General features: G+C 36.7%; 1 protein-coding gene across 1 annotated transcript in view; it reads left to right on the forward strand.

The window, feature by feature from the left end:
- The first annotated feature begins 352 nt into the window (after positions 1–352).
- LOC110624304 (probable LRR receptor-like serine/threonine-protein kinase At3g47570) overlaps positions 353–18760 on the forward strand; it is a 29632-nt gene continuing 11224 nt past the window's right edge. The window contains exons 1-5 of the mRNA XM_043960722.1: positions 353–503; positions 1454–2908; positions 3032–3616; positions 15318–15437; positions 15480–15575. Of these exons, the coding sequence (XP_043816657.1) occupies positions 353–503; positions 1454–2908; positions 3032–3616; positions 15318–15437; positions 15480–15575 (2407 nt within the window). The remainder of the gene's footprint in view (positions 504–1453; positions 2909–3031; positions 3617–15317; positions 15438–15479; positions 15576–18760) is intronic.

Below are 18760 nucleotides of genomic sequence, written 5' to 3' on the forward strand. Positions count from 1 at the left end.
GCATTTGCAAAATTCCCAAAATCTAAAATATATCATTGCATAAGGCATATGGTGTGCATTCCTATCATGCATACATAAGATCGAGTCATTTAATCACTATAACAAAAGTTTTTTTAAAAAATAACTATAAAATTTCATTGGTAAACAGTCAGAATTTTAAATCATCAAACATATCGATAAATGATCAATAATTTATTATATTGACAATTTTTTTTATAATTTAATTAATAAATTTCATTTTTTTTAAATTTTTTTATAGTAAATCGTAGTGTATACATATTATCTTGTATTTTGATTGAGATTGTGGGTTGCAATGTTGGTTTGCTCTCTTGTGAGTTCATGCAGGTCTCAAATGGTGCTCATTGCCTTAATAGAGCTTGGAGCGACAAGGCTCGATTTTTTAGCTAAGCAAGTTTTTCTGGTTTCTCTCATTCGGGTGCTAGTTGATTCAATATATTTCTCAAGTTTGAGAGAGAAAGGACATGTCCACTGTGTCGCATGTGGTAAAGTCTGCAGCTTTGATATCATTTGGGGATGGGTCCATGAGTTTATTCTCTCTTTCAGATATATAGCTTGGAGTTAATTTGTTGTACTAGTTACCGAAAAAAGATAAAAGAAAGGGTCGTATGCTCTTCTTTTTTAATTTTTTAAGTGAGTTAGACCTGATTCAAACTTTAGATATATGTTTTGTTTTACTTTACTGGATTCATTTAGCTTTTTTTGTAAATCTTTGTAACAAGTTGTTAATATTTTTACGCCTGGATTAGGTGTGATTAGGTGTTTTGGGTGGCTAAGGACTTTGGGTTTTGTTTTGGTGGTACATGCTAAGGTTTTCTCTCATTTTTTTAAGGCTTGATTTGTTTACTGCAAAATATTTTCTAGAAAAATATTTTTTACATTTAAAATACTCTAAAAAATAATTAATAAAAAATATTTTTCTAAAAAAAATTAAGTAACATTTAAAAACATGACTTTCTTTTAAAAAAAAAAAAATTATTTTCTAAATTTTTAAAATTTTATTAACAGCATAATATAGAAATTTATTACTATTTTTTATTCGTTAAATTTCAACTAACTGATAAACAGAGTCAAAAAAATAATTTAAGTTCTCCTTAAATTATATACAAGCGGTTCTATTTAATTTTTTTTTATAAAAAATATATTAATATATATTTTAAATTTATGATAAATTGAATTTAAATAAAAATATTTTTAAAATGTATATTTTGTTGGTCGGAAATTTTTAGTATAAAAACTTTAATTTCAACTCTTATAGAGTTTCATTAAAAAAAAAAAAACATTATTTATAAGGAAATATTTTAAATAAATCTTTTTATATAATTATATTAATTTTTACATGACTTTTATCTTTTCTAAGATAAGTTTTTAGGAATTAAATTCCTTCGATTGTTGAAACAGTGGTATGAAATATATATATATATACACTCTGCAGATATATATATACGCTCCCTCAAACTTTCAGGTTCCTTATCACCCCATGTTGGTAATTTGAGCTTCTTAAGGAAGTTGTTGCTTGAAAATAATAGCTTCACCAATGAGATCCCACCTCAAATTGGCCATTTACGTAGGCTGCAAATGTTGTCTCTTTATAACAATTCATCTGATGCTCAAATTCCTCGCAGCATCTCTAACTGTACAAACCTTGTGTTCCTTTATTTGGATAACAACAATCTTGTAGGAGAAATCCCTGTGGAGCTTGGTTCCTTACTGAAGCTCAAAGAGATTTTTTTAAAAGAAAATAATTTGATAGGAACTCTCCCACCATCTTTAGGGAATCTTTCGTCCCTTGAGTTTCTCGCTGCATATCGAAATCATCTGAACGGAAATCTCCCAGAAGCTTTAGGCCAATTAACGAGTCTATGGTTTTTATCAATTTTTGCAAATGAATTTTCGGGTACCTTCCCTCTATGCATCTCCAATCTTTCTTCTATTATGGATTTGAGCATTGCTGAAAACGACTTCCATGGGAACATTCCCTTGGACATTGGAAGCTCTCTTCCAAATCTGCGAAGAATTGATATTGCTGATAATCAATTCACTGGTATCATTCCAACTTCATTTTCTAACTCCTCAAATCTTGAAAGTCTTTCTTTAGCCCAAAATTATCTCACTGGAACAGTGCCTTCTCTTGACAAGTTGCATAGGCTTTCAGAACTTGTGATTGCTTACAACAATTTAGGAAGTGGGAAAGCTGATGACTTGAGATTTCTTTCCACTTTAACAAACGCCACAGCTTTACAAATCCTAGAGATAAATGGCAACAACTTTGGAGGCGAACTTCCTCAACACGTCGCCAACTTTTCAAAGACGCTCCAGTACTTTATCATAGAAAGCAATCACATATCTGGAAACATCCCAGTTGAAGTACAGGCTCTTGTTAACTTGGAGGTTTTCCATGCACAACAAAACAAACTCTCAGGTACTATTCCATCTGGCATTGGACAGCTTCAAAATCTAAAATTACTTTACCTTGGAAACAATAATTTATTAGGACATATTCCATTTTCTCTGGGAAACCTGACAAATTTACTCGAAATTGATTTATCTGACAATTACCTTCAAGGCACCATCCCTTCCAGTCTAAGCAAGTGCAAACAATTGCTCGGACTAGATTTTTCTGCAAACAATCTTAGTGGTCCCATACCCATACAAATTTTTGGACTTTCCTCTTTGTCAAAAGTTCTTTCGTTGTCTCTGAATAATTTGTCTGGCTCTCTTCCAAGAGAAGTAGAAAATTTAAAAAATCTAGGAATCCTTAACCTTCAAGGGAACATGTTGTCAGGGGAGATTCCCAGTGGTCTTGGCAGTTGTATAAGTTTAGAATATTTAGTCATGGGTGCCAATCTGTTCCAAGGGTCCATTCCTTCTTCTTTTGGTTCATTAAGAGGCATTAGAGTATTAAATCTTTCTCATAATAATTTATCTGGCAAGATTCCAGAGTTTCTAGAGAGCTTCAACTCAACGGAGTATTTGGATTTATCTTATAATGATTTTGAGGGCATGGTACTAGAACAAGGAGTTTTCAAGAATTCTAGTGCTACCTCTGTAGCAGGAAATAAAAATCTATGTGGTGGCATTCCTGATTTTGGGCTACCAATGTGCAAGTTTGAACAATCAAAGAGGAGACCATCTGCAAAATTAAAGATCATAATTTCTACGGTTTCTGTGGTTATTGGTATTGCACTTTTGATTATTTCTTTACTTTTTTGGGGCCATCCAAGAAAGAGAAAAGAAGAATCTACATCACTATTTGATGGGAATTCACAACTGAAGTTGTCCTATCAAAGTCTTCTTAAAGCCACTAATGGATTCTCTTCAGATAATTTGATTGGTGTTGGTAGCTTTGGATCTGTATATAAAGGAATTCTTGATCAAGAAGGAATGGTAATTGCAGTTAAGGTGCTTAACCTGATGCGTCAAGGAGCTTCAAAGAGTTTTATTGCCGAATGTGAAGCCTTACGAAACATCAGGCATCGAAATGTAGTTAAAGTTCTCACAGCTTGTTCAGGAGTAGATTATCAAGGCAATGATTTCAAAGCATTGGTTTATGATTTCATGGCTAATGGAAGCTTAAAAATTTCTTACATGCATATATGTATACACCTGACCAATAGATCTTAATTTCTAGATGGTATATCTATTTTTTTTTTATTTAATATATACTTTAAAAGTGAATAAAAAAAATCTAGATCTTAATTTCCAGATGGTATATCTATTTTTTTTTTTAAAAAAAAAAAAACAGTAATAGTCATGCAAGAGACCACTTGCCTTGGATATGGCATTATAGTCAATCAAATTATGGAATGGAAGCACAAAGAGAAAAGGAAGTGTATGGTTGTAAGCAAGTCAAGGTCAGTGCCCCCAATACAATTTATTTTTTTGCATTGCTATTAAAAATGAAACTAAATTATTTTTCTTAGAATTTTTTTAAAAAATGTTCTTTATAATTATATTATTTTTAGTGAAACAAACCAACTTTATTACTTGGTCAATTAAAAGTTTTTCGAAGAATAGATAATCAAAAAAATATATAAATTGTTTTAAAAATATATAAAAAAAAATACAACATGATTAAAATTGTTTTTTTTTCAGTTTTTTAAAATGATTTTTGAGGCTGTTAAAATGAAATTGCATTGCGATTGGTTAATATATAGAAAGAAAAAAAAGCGAGATGATTATAGTCATTTCAACGCTGAAAACGAGCCTGGACTTTCGCCCATATATCAGTAAAATCATCATTTACAGTATATAAATTCTTTAAAAATTTAAAACCCAAGACTTATTGACTAACTATAATCAATAAAATAGCTATCATACTCAAAACATCTGCTCCACTATTACTATGACCAACTTTATATTTTATGACATAATGAAAAACTTCAAAATAAGCTAATATTCATAGAGCATACATCTTATTCACATATTTTTTAGTCTTAAAATGAATCAAAATTATATCTATGTGAATAATAAACTCTCACCCCATCAGATATTATTTTCAAATTTTAAAGACCCAGAATACTGCATATAATTCATGCTCATAAGTAAACTGTTTTTTCCTAACATCATTCAATTTTTCACTATAGAAAAGACAATAGGCCTATTAGATTACGATAACACACCGTCAATCTCAACTCAACAAATATCACATTCAACCTCAAACAGTTTATTTAAATCAAGTAGAGTAAGAATATGGGGCAGAAGTAAGTTTAGCTTTGATTTCCTTAAAGTTATTGTTGGCATTGTCAGTCTAAGTAAATTTCGGCACTCTTTCTTTTTTCAAACAATCTTTTTCAAACAATATGTGATAAGAGTAATAATATTGCTGAAATATGTATCATCTGTCCCTTCATAATAATTTTTTAAGGCTCATAAATTATTTTATTTTTTTAATAAAATTACGTCGTAAAAGATGTCTTAAAAAAATTAAATAAAATTTATTATTTTTAACAAAAATAACTATATGTTTTTAATCAATACAAAATTAACTACATTCTATTTTAAATTTCACATATATAATTTTTTAGCATTTATTATAAAAAAAATAAAGTTAAAACATATACTATATATCAATCACTAAAATGAGAATATAAAAAAATATATATAAGGTTTTAAATTTTATTTCTCCAACTCTATTTAAAAAATAATAAAAAAAAGCATACAGATGTGGTTGTGAATTAATAAGTCAAGGTCAATACCCAATTTGAGAAGTTAATTTATTATGCTTTCTAAATTCTTAAAATTAAGAAAAAGAAATATTTAAATGTAGTTTATTATAAATTCAATATATAAATATTTTTTTTTCTATTCACTTCACTTGTAAATCTCTCCCATATTTATATATTATATCTTGAATGTATGATAATTCGAATAAAAACATCATATTTATTTCAGCATTTATTTTAAAAGAAAATAGCTACCATAATTAAAATTCAATAATTACAATTTAATGTCCTAGTTCTGAGCAACTGTTCAATTTTTTTTTTTAAAAAAATGCTCGTAATTCACAAAATTTAGAAAGGAGAATTATTATTAGGTGTTTGAATTTTTTAAAAATTCGCTAATTCATCTATATTTAAAAATTATTCAATTAAAACAACCATATATTTTGTAAAATTAAAATTTTTAATTTTTCAATCAAATAAATTATTAATCAACTTATTTTAATTTTATTCAATTGAATTGAATAATAAAACTATTTAAAATTATAATGTTTAAATAATATATATAATTAAAATTATATGAATTAAATATTATAAATAATTAAAGATAGTTAACGATTTTTTTAATAGAAAGATTAAAAAGTTGTATTTTATAAAATATAAAAACGTTTTGATGAAATAATTTTAAAATAAAAATAAATTAGATAATTTTATAAAAATTTAATTCGATTTAAAATATTTTCTAATACATAAAAAGAAATTCATTTTTTTGGATTAAAAAATCCATTGAAGCTGGTCTATTATCTCCAAAAATTTGGGTGGTTATAGATTAAGTCAAGGCCAATACTTTTGTTTTTTCTTTTTTTTCTCTATAGGAAAAATCTCTTTCAAATTAATGGAATTCTGGACTCCACTGTATGTCTTCATTTGTCAAGTGGGTATCAACATGCAAATATAATTAGTAAATTCAATTTTGATTACGTCAAAGCCAGGATGAATGCAGAATTAAATGTAGGGAGGCCAAAATTATATAATTATTATAATAAAATTTAATTATAAGTTAATTTTTTAAATCATATATATACATAAATTTTAAATAATAAAAAAAAATTAGGAAACAAGCTCTATATTACACCATTTCTCCCATATAATTTAGAATAAACTACAGGAATCTTAATATATGTTAACAAAATATTCTGTTTTTATAAATGTTCCATTTAATTTGTCAAAATAGTTTTCTATGACAAATTAATTTTTGTTATTATATTGATCAAAATAAGTTCATCATAATAAAAGTATAGCAAATAAATTTGATTTGACATTTTGGCACAAGCAACTAGTCTTAAATTTTACGATAGACATTGATGACCGCTGGATTTCTCCACCTCGGACAGGGGCCAGGCCCATGTCAAGAACCCGTCATCCGGGGGCTCCCAGACTTCCCTTGTGAACCTGGTCCAGCCCGTCCCCCTCCAGACTGGACTCCAATCAATTTCCTCCATCAAGCCGGCCTAACCCCTTGGGCCCGACGAACAGATCCTCCCTGGGCTCAGCCCATATCTTATTTTCTGGTCCAGCCCGGAATCAGGAGGGAGACCCACATGTCCGTCATGTGGGTCCATCTGCATGCGCGCCCAGGAAGAATCAGAGGCCGTTACGCACAAAGCAGGGATCTGATATTCTCGTACATCCAAATCAATGTGGCAGGGACAGGTGGCCCAATGATAGGCAACTTGTTTCACGTCACTAGCGGACAAAAAGAGATAGATAAAAGGAGGAGAATTCTCCTCTAATTCTAAGTTTTTTTCAATATTACAGGACCTCTGTAAAACCCTATTTTCTAGATCTCAGATCATCAATTGGCGTCGTCTGTGGGGACGAAGGAGATCTTTTCATTACCGGAGTTCCACTCTCACAATACCCACTGAGATCCACAATGGCTAACCACAACGAAAACAACGTCACTCCAAATGACCTGAGCTCTGCCCAAGAGGGGCAGCAGTTCTCCTTTTCCAGTCCTACAACTCCAAACAACCAACCACCCATCCCTTTCAACCCCTCACCAAGCCTGGCAGGGAATGTATCCGCCGCTGCTCTATCCAACCAGGACCTTCAAACCATGGCTCTCCAACTACAAAAACTGCTCACTGGTTGGGGCAGATGATGTAACACTAAAGGAATTTGGGTTGCAATAATCTCGGGATTTTTCAACACTAAAGGGCACCAGTATTGTTATCCAGTTGGCTGACAGGTCCATTGTTTACTCCAAAGGTGTCTTGGAAAATATTTTAGTGCATGTGGACCAGCTAGTCTTCCCAGCAGACTTCTATGTAATTGACATAGAGGAGGACGAAAACAACACCACTTCGGACAACCTACTCAGATGACCATTCTTGAGCATAGCCAAAATAAAGATAGATGTGCACGATGACACATTAACTATGGAATTTGAATGGGAAGTAATCAAGTTTAATGTTTATGATGCCATGAAATTTCCCAATGATGTATCTCCTGTTTATGGTTTAGATGCTATTGATTGTTTAAGTCAAGAAATTTTTGAAATTGATCAAAACTGTAATACCCGGCTGGAGTCCGGCATCGGAATTCTGTTTTCCGGTGGGATTCGAGATGTTGAAAGTCTCTAAAAGGGTTCGATTTATGTTTTTCTCAAATGTTTTGATATGTTCCTTAAGTTTTAAGCATAAGGAAATGAAATTTTGAGTGAATTGAACCAAGGCAGCAAAGCCAGGTTCGGCCGCCGAAGTTGAGGTTCGGCCGCCGAACATGCATGGCTTTCGGTTTCACGATAGGCCGCCGAAGGTGGTCTGGCCAGCCACCTATAAAACGGCCCTCAGTCGGTTGAAGCGGTAAGATCACCGTTTTCTTTTCCTTCTGAGGTGAGACTCTGTCCTTGTTGAGTACTCTTTCATGTTTTCATTAAATCATGCAAAGATTTGATTGAGTTTTGTGTTATTTTGAAGGTTTTGAGCTTTAACCACAAAGTTGTGAATTTTGGAGAGTTTGAAGAAGAGTTGCTTCAAAACTCCACGTTAGGATCATTCATCTGCTTGTTTTCAAAAGGTAAGTGAAGATCCTGAACTTGTTTTTATGATTTTTGATGGTTTTATGGGGTTTATGGAGAGAGTTGCATGAATAGGTTAAAAAGAGAGTTTTTGATGATTTTATGAGAAGAGCATGTTTATGTGTTATATGTTTTGTGTTGTTGGGGTTTTTAGGTAGTTGTTGACCCCTTTGAGCATATACATGAGTGTATGCAAGTTGAGGAATTGAAGTGTTTGTGTGTGAGTTGATTTTGGTGCTTTTGACAAGAGGCAGAGCAAGTTTCTGCCTTGCGGATGAACTCAAGTTCGGCCGCCGAAGGTACATTCGGCCGCCGAACCCATGAGGAGGTGGCTTCGGCTGCCCAAGCTTGCCCCCGAGCTTTTGGACTTTCGTCTCTGGAGTGCCTTTTGGCCTCCGAAACTTGCCCCCGAAAGGGTTCGGCAGCCGAAAGTGGAAGTTCGGCCGCCGAAGGTGCTTGAGTTTCGTCTCTGGAGAGGACTTTCGGCCGCCGAACCTGCCGCCGAAAGTGTCCTGTCCAGCCTTCCTTTGCATGCTTTGCATGGATATTAGAGTGAGTTTACGGGGAGTCTTGGGGAGTTTCATAAAGTTGTTCATAAGCTAGTTTGGTCCCTCATTTGAGTCCATCTGTATAGGTACAGACCAGAGGAACCAGAGAGAGCAGCAGTGAGTACTGCTCCAGAGTTTTCAGAGCCTGCAGAGTCAGTCCAGATAGCCAGAGGTGAGTGGAACTAAACTTAATGTTTTTAATTGAGAAATGAAATGCTTTGCGCATAGTTCATGCATCATGAGTATATAGTAGGTTGTTTGCATTAGAATCCACGAAAATGTTGCATTGCATAGTTATTTGTTGATGTGGGTGAATGCTGAATGATCCAATAGTCTCTGAGAGAAGTCCAGGAGCCTTTGACTACGCCCTGGCAGGTATATAGTAAAGTCCAGGAGCCCACATATATATATATGACAGGAAGACCAGGTGCTCGATTCTACGCCCTGGCACGGCAGAGTTACCGGGACTATGTGGTGACAGGTTTACCCTTGATGTGGATTGTCTGTGATATGGTGCATTCCATGAGATCATATTTTCATGAGATGTTTACTATTCTACTCACTGGGCTATAGAGCTCATCCCACTCCCTTAACCCCAGTTTTGCAGGTTCAGTGTACAGTGTACAGGGACAGTCCAGCAGAGTTCAGGAAGAGAGAAGAGTATTGTAACAGAATAATGTGGACATGTAAATTTCAAGAGATGTAACAGTTGTGTATACAGTTAAAGTTGTGCTTGACTTAGTTGTTATTGAGTTGTATATCTTTTGCTTACATGGTTTGTTCATAGAACTGTTTTACAAAGTATGTGAAAAACCAGGCTTAACAGGTATGAGTTAACCCATCTAGAGCAAGCTCTAGTTAGGGGTACAGAGTACAGAGTACAGAGATAGTGCATGCACAAGTTAAGCCCTGGTACAGAGAAAAGTTTTTATTTTCACAGAAAATATATGACCATGTATGAGAGTTTACAGGTACTCAGAAAGTATAGTAGGCTTGCTACGGGTTTTGGCGGCCTTAAGCCGACCTGAATCCTAGCACCGGTGACGGTCCATTTTGGGGTCGTTACAGATTGGTATCAAAGCCCTAGGTTCACATGATCGGACCTATAAAGATAGTGTTGGGCTCATAGAGGTGAGAGTGGTCAAGCACAATAGGAAAACATGTCCACTAGGATAGGGTGTTGAGTCCTATCTGTTTACTGGTGTGAAATGCCATGACTTATGCATGTGCATTATTGATATGTGATGTTTATGTGCTAAAGTGCTATCTTATATGCTTTGTTTTTCAGAGTTAAGATGAGAGGAACTCGTCGATCAGCTCGATTGACTGGAGTCCCACCAGATAGTGAGAGACCAACTGCTCATCCTCCTACATTGCCAAGGGCAAGGTCTCAGAGATCTAGCAGGGAAGGTACGTCCATAGACCCTAGAAGGTCTGTCGACAAGAGCAGAAGGGGAACAGCGAGATGAGAAAGATCAGAGGGAATGAGGGAGGCTATGGAGATTGACCAGTCAAGAGATGACAGCATGGGTATAGGCAGATTTGAGGAAGGTGTGGGAGAGTCGCAGGGAGGTGCGCAGACCTCAGGTTTTGGCTATCCCGCCTTTCTGCAGGACCCAGAGTATCCGATGGGAGGTATGTCAGAGTACTCTAGTTTTGTCCCCTATCCTACTTACATGCCATATATGCCTTATCCTCCTTATTACCCACCATATCCGATGTATCCACCCTCCCCGACCCATCCAAGTGCAGCACACCCAGAGCTAAATGACCCAGTATCACCACCACCAGAACCAGTAGCCCCTGTTGTTGACAGACATCAACCTAGCTCATCTGGAGGGAAAGTACAAATGACAGAGTACCTGAAATTGGATGCTCCTAAATATAACACGGGAGATGATCCATTTGAATACCTCAGATCAGTTAGGATGATAACGAGTGAGTTGGGAGCAGATGATAGTAGAGCCATTGAAATGGCGGGTTTCACATTGAAATGCAAGAAAGCCAGAGAATGGTTCAAGAATTATGTGGAGCCCAGGATAGACAGTATGTCATGGGGAGAGTTCGCCAATGAGTTTGCAAGGTGGGCATTTCTGGACAGCTCCAGGGAAATGAAGGTAATAGAGTTCGAACAGTTGAGACAGACAGATGAGATGAGTGTTGATGAATTCACAGATAAGTTCCTGGATTTGCTTCAGTATGTGGGTCAAGCCTATGATACTGATCAGAAGAAGGCAAGGAGATATACTATGAGACTGCATCCCAGGTATTCTTCCTTGATTCTTCCAGCAGAAAAGGAAAGTTTCCACACTATAGTGGACGCAGCCAGGAAAATGGAAGCTAGTGCCAATATTCAGAAACAGTCAAAGGCACAGGCTTCGGGTTCTAAGGCCCCCAGTTCAGGCACTTCAGGCAGCAAGAGATGGGATAAAGCAAAAGGAACAAAGAGTAAGTTCTGGAATAAAGTCAAGTCAGGTCTGGGAATAGGTAGTGGCTCAAGCTCTGGCACAGCTCCAGTATGCAGAAGATGTGGAAGACCACATGGAGGAGCTTGTCGGTTGGGATCTACAGCTTGTTTTAGATGTGGACAGGAAGGGCATATTGCTCGGGATTGTCCTCAGGTGACTTTTGCACCATCCCAGCAGATGAGTTCAGGCAGTGTGGTACAGCCAGTTTTACAGCCAGTAGCTCCAGTCATGCCTCAGAATAGTGGCAGAGGTAGAGGGAGAGGGGCAGCCTCTACTTCAGCAGCAGGTTCCCGAGGTGGAAATCCGGTAGCCCCAGCACGAATTTTCACTGTGACACAGGAGGAGGCTAACACGTCGAACACAGTGGTGTCAGGTAATCTCATCATTGGGTGTTCAGATGTGTATGCTTTGATGGACCCCGGTGCTTCTCATTCCTTTATTGCTTCGAGAGCCATAGAGAGATTGAGTTTGATCAGTTTTGAGTTAGAGTATCCTCTCTAGGTCAGTGGACCCAAGTGTGACCCATAAGTGGCAGCATCAGTCTGTCGTTTCAGTCCAGTGTTCATAGAGGGTAGATGCCTTCCAGCTGACCTTGTGGTTCTAGACTTGACAGACTTTGATGTCATTCTAGGGATGGATTGGCTATCTGCATTGATAAGCGGTTGTCGAAGCCGTCAAAAATAACCTATTATCAATCAACAAATAAATTTGCAGATAGTGGCAATAGGGTCGAACCACAGGGAATTGACACTAAAGACTTTCCTAATAATGACCAAGGCAAATAACAAGTAAATAAAAGAGGGGGGTTTGTTTTGATGAGTTTAAAATCTAAAAGCAAAAGAGAACAATAATTTAATTGAAAAGGAATTTCAATGAGAAAGAGATTCTAGCTGAAGTGTGAGTCTAATTCAGTTTGTTCAGAATTGATCATTGATTATTAAAGACTCCTATTTAATTCCAATAAATCAGTTTTGGTTGTGGAAGACGCTTCTCACAATCCAAATTCCTCCTTAGTTCTAGTTTGATTAGGAAACGTTCGCTAATCAAACACTGATCAACAAGTTGCCAAGGAACGTCCTTGGGGCATTTAGCATCGAACAACCGTTAACTGCATTAAGATTTAGAGAAACCTAATTCTAACCTTGCCAACCGCGTGGTCAAGTTTAGATCATGCAACTTGATTAAATTTGTGTTCAAATAATATAAGCAATTACGGACTTAAATTATTCAAACAATTGTTACTCAAGCAATTAAAAGCAATAGGCCTAAATTGATTCTAAAAGCAAAGCAACAATTATAGAAAGATCAAATTGCATAAATATTGAAAATAACTAGAAGTTTAACAATGGAGATTTAAATCTCCCAATTCATCACAAATCTGAATTTTCCAACTTCAACTAGAAAATAATGAATTTAGCCACTCATGGTGACTAAAATACACAAAAATAAAGAAAAGAAAAAGAAAGTTTCTGCTGTGTTGCTGGAGAATTTCCGAGGATGGCAGATGCTGAAAGATGATGATATGCTGGTTTGGATGTTGCCCTTATATAGCTGGAGAATCCCAATTCCAATTTGATTAGGGTTTTGGAATCTCAATTTGATTTGGTCTTCTTTGTAGTCTTTGATTCCTCTTTGGTTTTTGTATTTGATTGAGAATGGAACTCTCTAAGTGAAGGGCGTGGCTCTTGGGACTGATCTTGTGGTGTTTGAAGTGGACTTGGACTTCTTTTCTTTGAATTTCTAATTTCTGCTCTTTTCCCGCCTCTGCTGTATTTTCTGCTATTAAAGTGATTTGGGCAAATCCTGCGAGTGATTTGGGCAAATCACTTGCTCATTTTGCCCCAATCGCTTCCTGGGGTTCAGTCCAGTTTCTGTCTCTGTCTCTGCGAGTGATTTGGCCAGTTCCTGCGAGTGATTTGGCCAAATCACTCAGACCCAATCACTTTTCCAGCTTTTTCTTCACTTTTTCTCCAACTTTCCAATTTCTTCCTTTTCTGCAAAAACATGACAAAAACACAAATTAAGCTAGAAAAATGTGTAAATAAACAGTAATAAATATAATAAAAATGTGGCTAAATTATGCTTGATCAAATACCCCCACACCTAGCTTTTTGCTTGTCCTCAAGCAACAAACAACTTAGTCAATCAAGCTCCTTTTTCTTTTGAGCCTAAGTACCACTTAATCAGCCCCCCCTAGACTCCTAAATTGAAACATTACAGTGTAGGATGCATGTACTAAGGTTGTCCCCTTCTTTCCTTGTTTCCTATCGCTCACCATGGCCAAGGGAAAGTTTTTTATTTGATCATGCTTATTAATTTATATTAGGTTTAATGCAATCCCTTAAGAGTGACTTGCCCTATTTTAAGCATTTTTAATTACCAGCACTTTTTATCCTTGCCTGAAAAAGTCACCAACCTTTTTACGCGATGGTGCATATGGGTGATACACCCCCGGTTACTCAGTTGGTCACTTGTCCAAGTGGCTACTAGCTCTGTTCATAATCTTAGACCATCGAAACTTTATTTGCTTGAAAAAATCACTGACCTTTTTACGCGATTGTGTACATGGGTGATACACCCCCGGTTACTCAGTCAGTCACTTCTCCAAGTGGCTTTTAGGCACAGTTCATAGTCTTAGATCATAGGAACAGGTTGTGCTTTTTTGATTTGCTGAGTTTTTTTTTTTTTTTTTTTTTCTTTTTCCTTTTTATATCAATTTGGGCAAATCAACTCAAAGAGAATTTCACTAACTTTTATTGCATGTATTTTATTTTCCTTTCCTATTGGCCACAGCAGTTTCAAGAACTCAATTCAAGAAGAAAAACTTCCTAAGTAAAGGCTACACACTGTGCATGGTTCAATTTAGGTTTAAAGGGTTGGATAATTTAATGGGGTCATGAGGTAAGAAGCTTTGTTGACTTAGTCATCTATACTGAGTAAAGCAATAGGCTAGAAAAAAAACAAAGTTCTGTGTGTGTGTGCATATGTGTGGCAGAGACAAAAAATTTCTGGTGTGTAACAGAGGTAAAACCTAAGCAAAAATAAACAAAAAGAATGTAGAAGAAAACTAAACATGTAAGCATGGTGAAGAAAAAAATGTTCCCCAAACACCCCCACACCTATCCCAAACATTGTCCTCAATGTTTAAACATAAGTATGAAGAAAATTAATAAGGAGAAGGAAAGGGACTGCCTGGGATGCGGGTGATTTGGGCAAATTGCCCCAGTGATTTGGGCAAATCACCCAGCCAAATCACTGTCTTGGCTGGTCTGTGGGCAGAAAAATGGTCCACCAGCAGCTGCAACAAGTGCTCCATATGCTGCATTCTGTCCTTGATTCTGGTGAGATGAGCCTCCACCAAAGGGTCTTGAGGTGCCTTTTATGTCCTCCAAGGTCCACCCAATTGCTTTTTTGTGCTTCCTTAACACATCAAGGAGCTTTTCTTCTTCTTCTTGGCTGAGCTGGTTGGAAATAATTACTGGAAGTGTATTTCCAGCCTCCAAGTAGGCATATTTGAGATGATCTGGCAGGGGCTTCAGATCTGGTGCACTTTCTGTCTTTGTCTTAACCTGCTGTCTGCTAGTTGATTGGGGCAGATTTCTTGTTGACTTGGGCAAATCATCCGGTGATCTGGGCAAATCTCCTTCTGTCATTTTTGTCTGCTCACTGATTTGGGCAGATTGCCTGGGTGATTTGGGCAAATCACCTTCTGTCATTTCTGTCTGCTGGTTGATTTGGGCAGATTGCCTGGGTGATTTGGGCAAATCACTCGCAGAATCTGCCCACATCACTATCTGGTCTGTCTCTGAGCAGTTTCTGTCCATCTCTTCATATCCTTCAAACTCCATGGTTAATGTGCCATCATGCACATCAATTTTGGTTCTTGCTGTGCTCAAGAATGGCCTTCCAAGTAGGATGTCAGAGGTGGTTGATTTTTGGACAGCAGCAGGTTCAACAATTTCTGGTGTAATTGTGGAGGTTTCAGCAGGTTCAGGTTCGGTTGGGGCAATTTCAGTAGTTGCTGATTTTTGGATAGCAGGTGCTGTTTCTGCAGTGTATATTTCTAATTCAGCAGGTTCAGCAACAGGCTGTGCTGGGAATGTTGCTGGTTCAGAATTGTTGACAGCAGTTGTTGTCTTTGTTTCAGTAGCTTGGACAGGTAGGTTCCCAGCTTGAACTTCAGCTTCTTCACGTGCAACAGGGGGTTCTGCCATTGCTGGATTTTCCACAGTAATTTGGAGCTTAGTTTCTGGTGCAATTTCAGCAGTGGCAGGCATGGCAGTGGGTGATTTTGTTGGTGCGTAAAATTCTGCAGCAGGTGCAGAAAAATCTGCTGGTGTAGAAAATTCTGCAGTAACTTGGAATCGGGTATCTGGTTCAGCTTCAAGTGTAGTGGTGATTTGTACAGCAGACTCAACAGCTTGTTCTGTTTCTTGGGAACTTTCGTCATCGTCCCATAGATCTTGAAGCTCTTCCTCTCTTCTTAATATGTGCGCGTTCAGTGAGTTGACCGCTTGATCCACTTGCTGTTGGAGAATTTTTCCAGAAATTCCCAATTTCCTTACCTGTTCTTCAAGTTCCATAAGGGAGTTCTGAGGTGCTGCTTGGGCTTGATAGTTTTGGTAGTAGTTAGCCCTTGCATAGTCATAATTCGGGTGGTCCCTCCAACATGGATTGTAGGTATCAAGATAGGGATCATGTCTTGGCTGGCTATTGAATCCTGCAAAGGCATGTACTTGCTGGTCATATTGATAAAGTGTGGGACATTGATCAGTTGGGTGTCCCACATATCCACATATCCTACATGGTCTTGGTGGCTGAAAGTGTTGTCGAAGCCGTCAAAAATAACCTATTATCAATCAACAAATAAATTTGCAGATAGTGGCAATAGGGTCGAACCACAGGGAATTGACACTAAAGACTTTCCTAATAATGACCAAGGCAAATAACAAGTAAATAAAAGAGGGGGGTTTGTTTTGATGAGTTTAAAATCTAAAAGCAAAAGAGAACAATAATTTAATTGAAAAGGAATTTCAATGAGAAAGAGATTCTAGCTGAAGTGTGAGTCTAATTCAGTTTGTTCAGAATTGATCATTGATTATTAAAGACTCCTATTTAATTCCAATAAATCAGTTTTGGTTGTGGAAGACGCTTCTCACAATCCAAATTCCTCCTTAGTTCTAGTTTGATTAGGAAACGTTCGCTAATCAAACACTGATCAACAAGTTGCCAAGGAACGTCCTTGGGGCATTTAGCATCGAACAACCGTTAACTGCATTAAGATTTAGAGAAACCTAATTCTAACCTTGCCAACCGCGTGGTCAAGTTTAGATCATGCAACTTGATTAAATTTGTGTTCAAATAATATAAGCAATTACGGACTTAAATTATTCAAACAATTGTTACTCAAGCAATTAAAAGCAATAGGCCTAAATTGATTCTAAAAGCAAAGCAACAATTATAGAAAGATCAAATTGCATAAATATTGAAAATAACTAGAAGTTTAACAATGGAGATTTAAATCTCCCAATTCATCACAAATCTGAATTTTCCAACTTCAACTAGAAAATAATGAATTTAGCCACTCATGGTGACTAAAATACACAAAAATAAAGAAAAGAAAAAGAAAGTTTCTGCTGTGTTGCTGGAGAATTTCCGAGGATGGCAGATGCTGAAAGATGATGATATGCTGGTTTGGATGTTGCCCTTATATAGCTGGAGAATCCCAATTCCAATTTGATTAGGGTTTTGGAATCTCAATTTGATTTGGTCTTCTTTGTAGTCTTTGATTCCTCTTTGGTTTTTGTATTTGATTGAGAATGGAACTCTCTAAGTGAAGGGCGTGGCTCTTGGGACTGATCTTGTGGTGTTTGAAGTGGACTTGGACTTCTTTTCTTTGAATTTCTAATTTCTGCTCTTTTCCCGCCTCTGCTGTATTTTCTGCTATTAAAGTGATTTGGGCAAATCCTGCGAGTGATTTGGGCAAATCACTTGCTCATTTTGCCCCAATCGCTTCCTGGGGTTCAGTCCAGTTTCTGTCTCTGTCTCTGCGAGTGATTTGGCCAGTTCCTGCGAGTGATTTGGCCAAATCACTCAGACCCAATCACTTTTCCAGCTTTTTCTTCACTTTTTCTCCAACTTTCCAATTTCTTCCTTTTCTGCAAAAACATGACAAAAACACAAATTAAGCTAGAAAAATGTGTAAATAAACAGTAATAAATATAATAAAAATGTGGCTAAATTATGCTTGATCAAATACCCCCACACCTAGCTTTTTGCTTGTCCTCAAGCAACAAACAACTTAGTCAATCAAGCTCCTTTTTCTTTTGAGCCTAAGTACCACTTAATCAGCCCCCCCTAGACTCCTAAATTGAAACATTACAGTGTAGGATGCATGTACTAAGGTTGTCCCCTTCTTTCCTTGTTTCCTATCGCTCACCATGGCCAAGGGAAAGTTTTTTATTTGATCATGCTTATTAATTTATATTAGGTTTAATGCAATCCCTTAAGAGTGACTTGCCCTATTTTAAGCATTTTTAATTACCAGCACTTTTTATCCTTGCCTGAAAAAGTCACCAACCTTTTTACGCGATGGTGCATATGGGTGATACACCCCCGGTTACTCAGTTGGTCACTTGTCCAAGTGGCTACTAGCTCTGTTCATAATCTTAGACCATCGAAACTTTATTTGCTTGAAAAAATCACTGACCTTTTTACGCGATTGTGTACATGGGTGATACACCCCCGGTTACTCAGTCAGTCACTTCTCCAAGTGGCTTTTAGGCACAGTTCATAGTCTTAGATCATAGGAACAGGTTGTGCTTTTTTGATTTGCTGAGTTTTTTTTTTTTTTTTTTTTTCTTTTTCCTTTTTATATCAATTTGGGCAAATCAACTCAAAGAGAATTTCACTAACTTTTATTGCATGTATTTTATTTTCCTTTCCTATTGGCCACAGCAGTTTCAAGAACTCAATTCAAGAAGAAAAACTTCCTAAGTAAAGGCTACACACTGTGCATGGTTCAATTTAGGTTTAAAGGGTTGGATAATTTAATGGGGTCATGAGGTAAGAAGCTTTGTTGACTTAGTCATCTATACTGAGTAAAGCAATAGGCTAGAAAAAAAACAAAGTTCTGTGTGTGTGTGCATATGTGTGGCAGAGACAAAAAATTTCTGGTGTGTAACAGAGGTAAAACCTAAGCAAAAATAAACAAAAAGAATGTAGAAGAAAACTAAACATGTAAGCATGGTGAAGAAAAAAATGTTCCCCAAACACCCCCACACCTATCCCAAACATTGTCCTCAATGTTTAAACATAAGTATGAAGAAAATTAATAAGGAGAAGGAAAGGGACTGCCTGGGATGCGGGTGATTTGGGCAAATTGCCCCAGTGATTTGGGCAAATCACCCAGCCAAATCACTGTCTTGGCTGGTCTGTGGGCAGAAAAATGGTCCACCAGCAGCTGCAACAAGTGCTCCATAT

Source organism: Manihot esculenta, chromosome 10 (genome assembly GCF_001659605.2).
Source record: "Manihot esculenta cultivar AM560-2 chromosome 10, M.esculenta_v8, whole genome shotgun sequence".
Classification (NCBI taxonomy): Eukaryota; Viridiplantae; Streptophyta; class Magnoliopsida; order Malpighiales; family Euphorbiaceae; genus Manihot; species Manihot esculenta.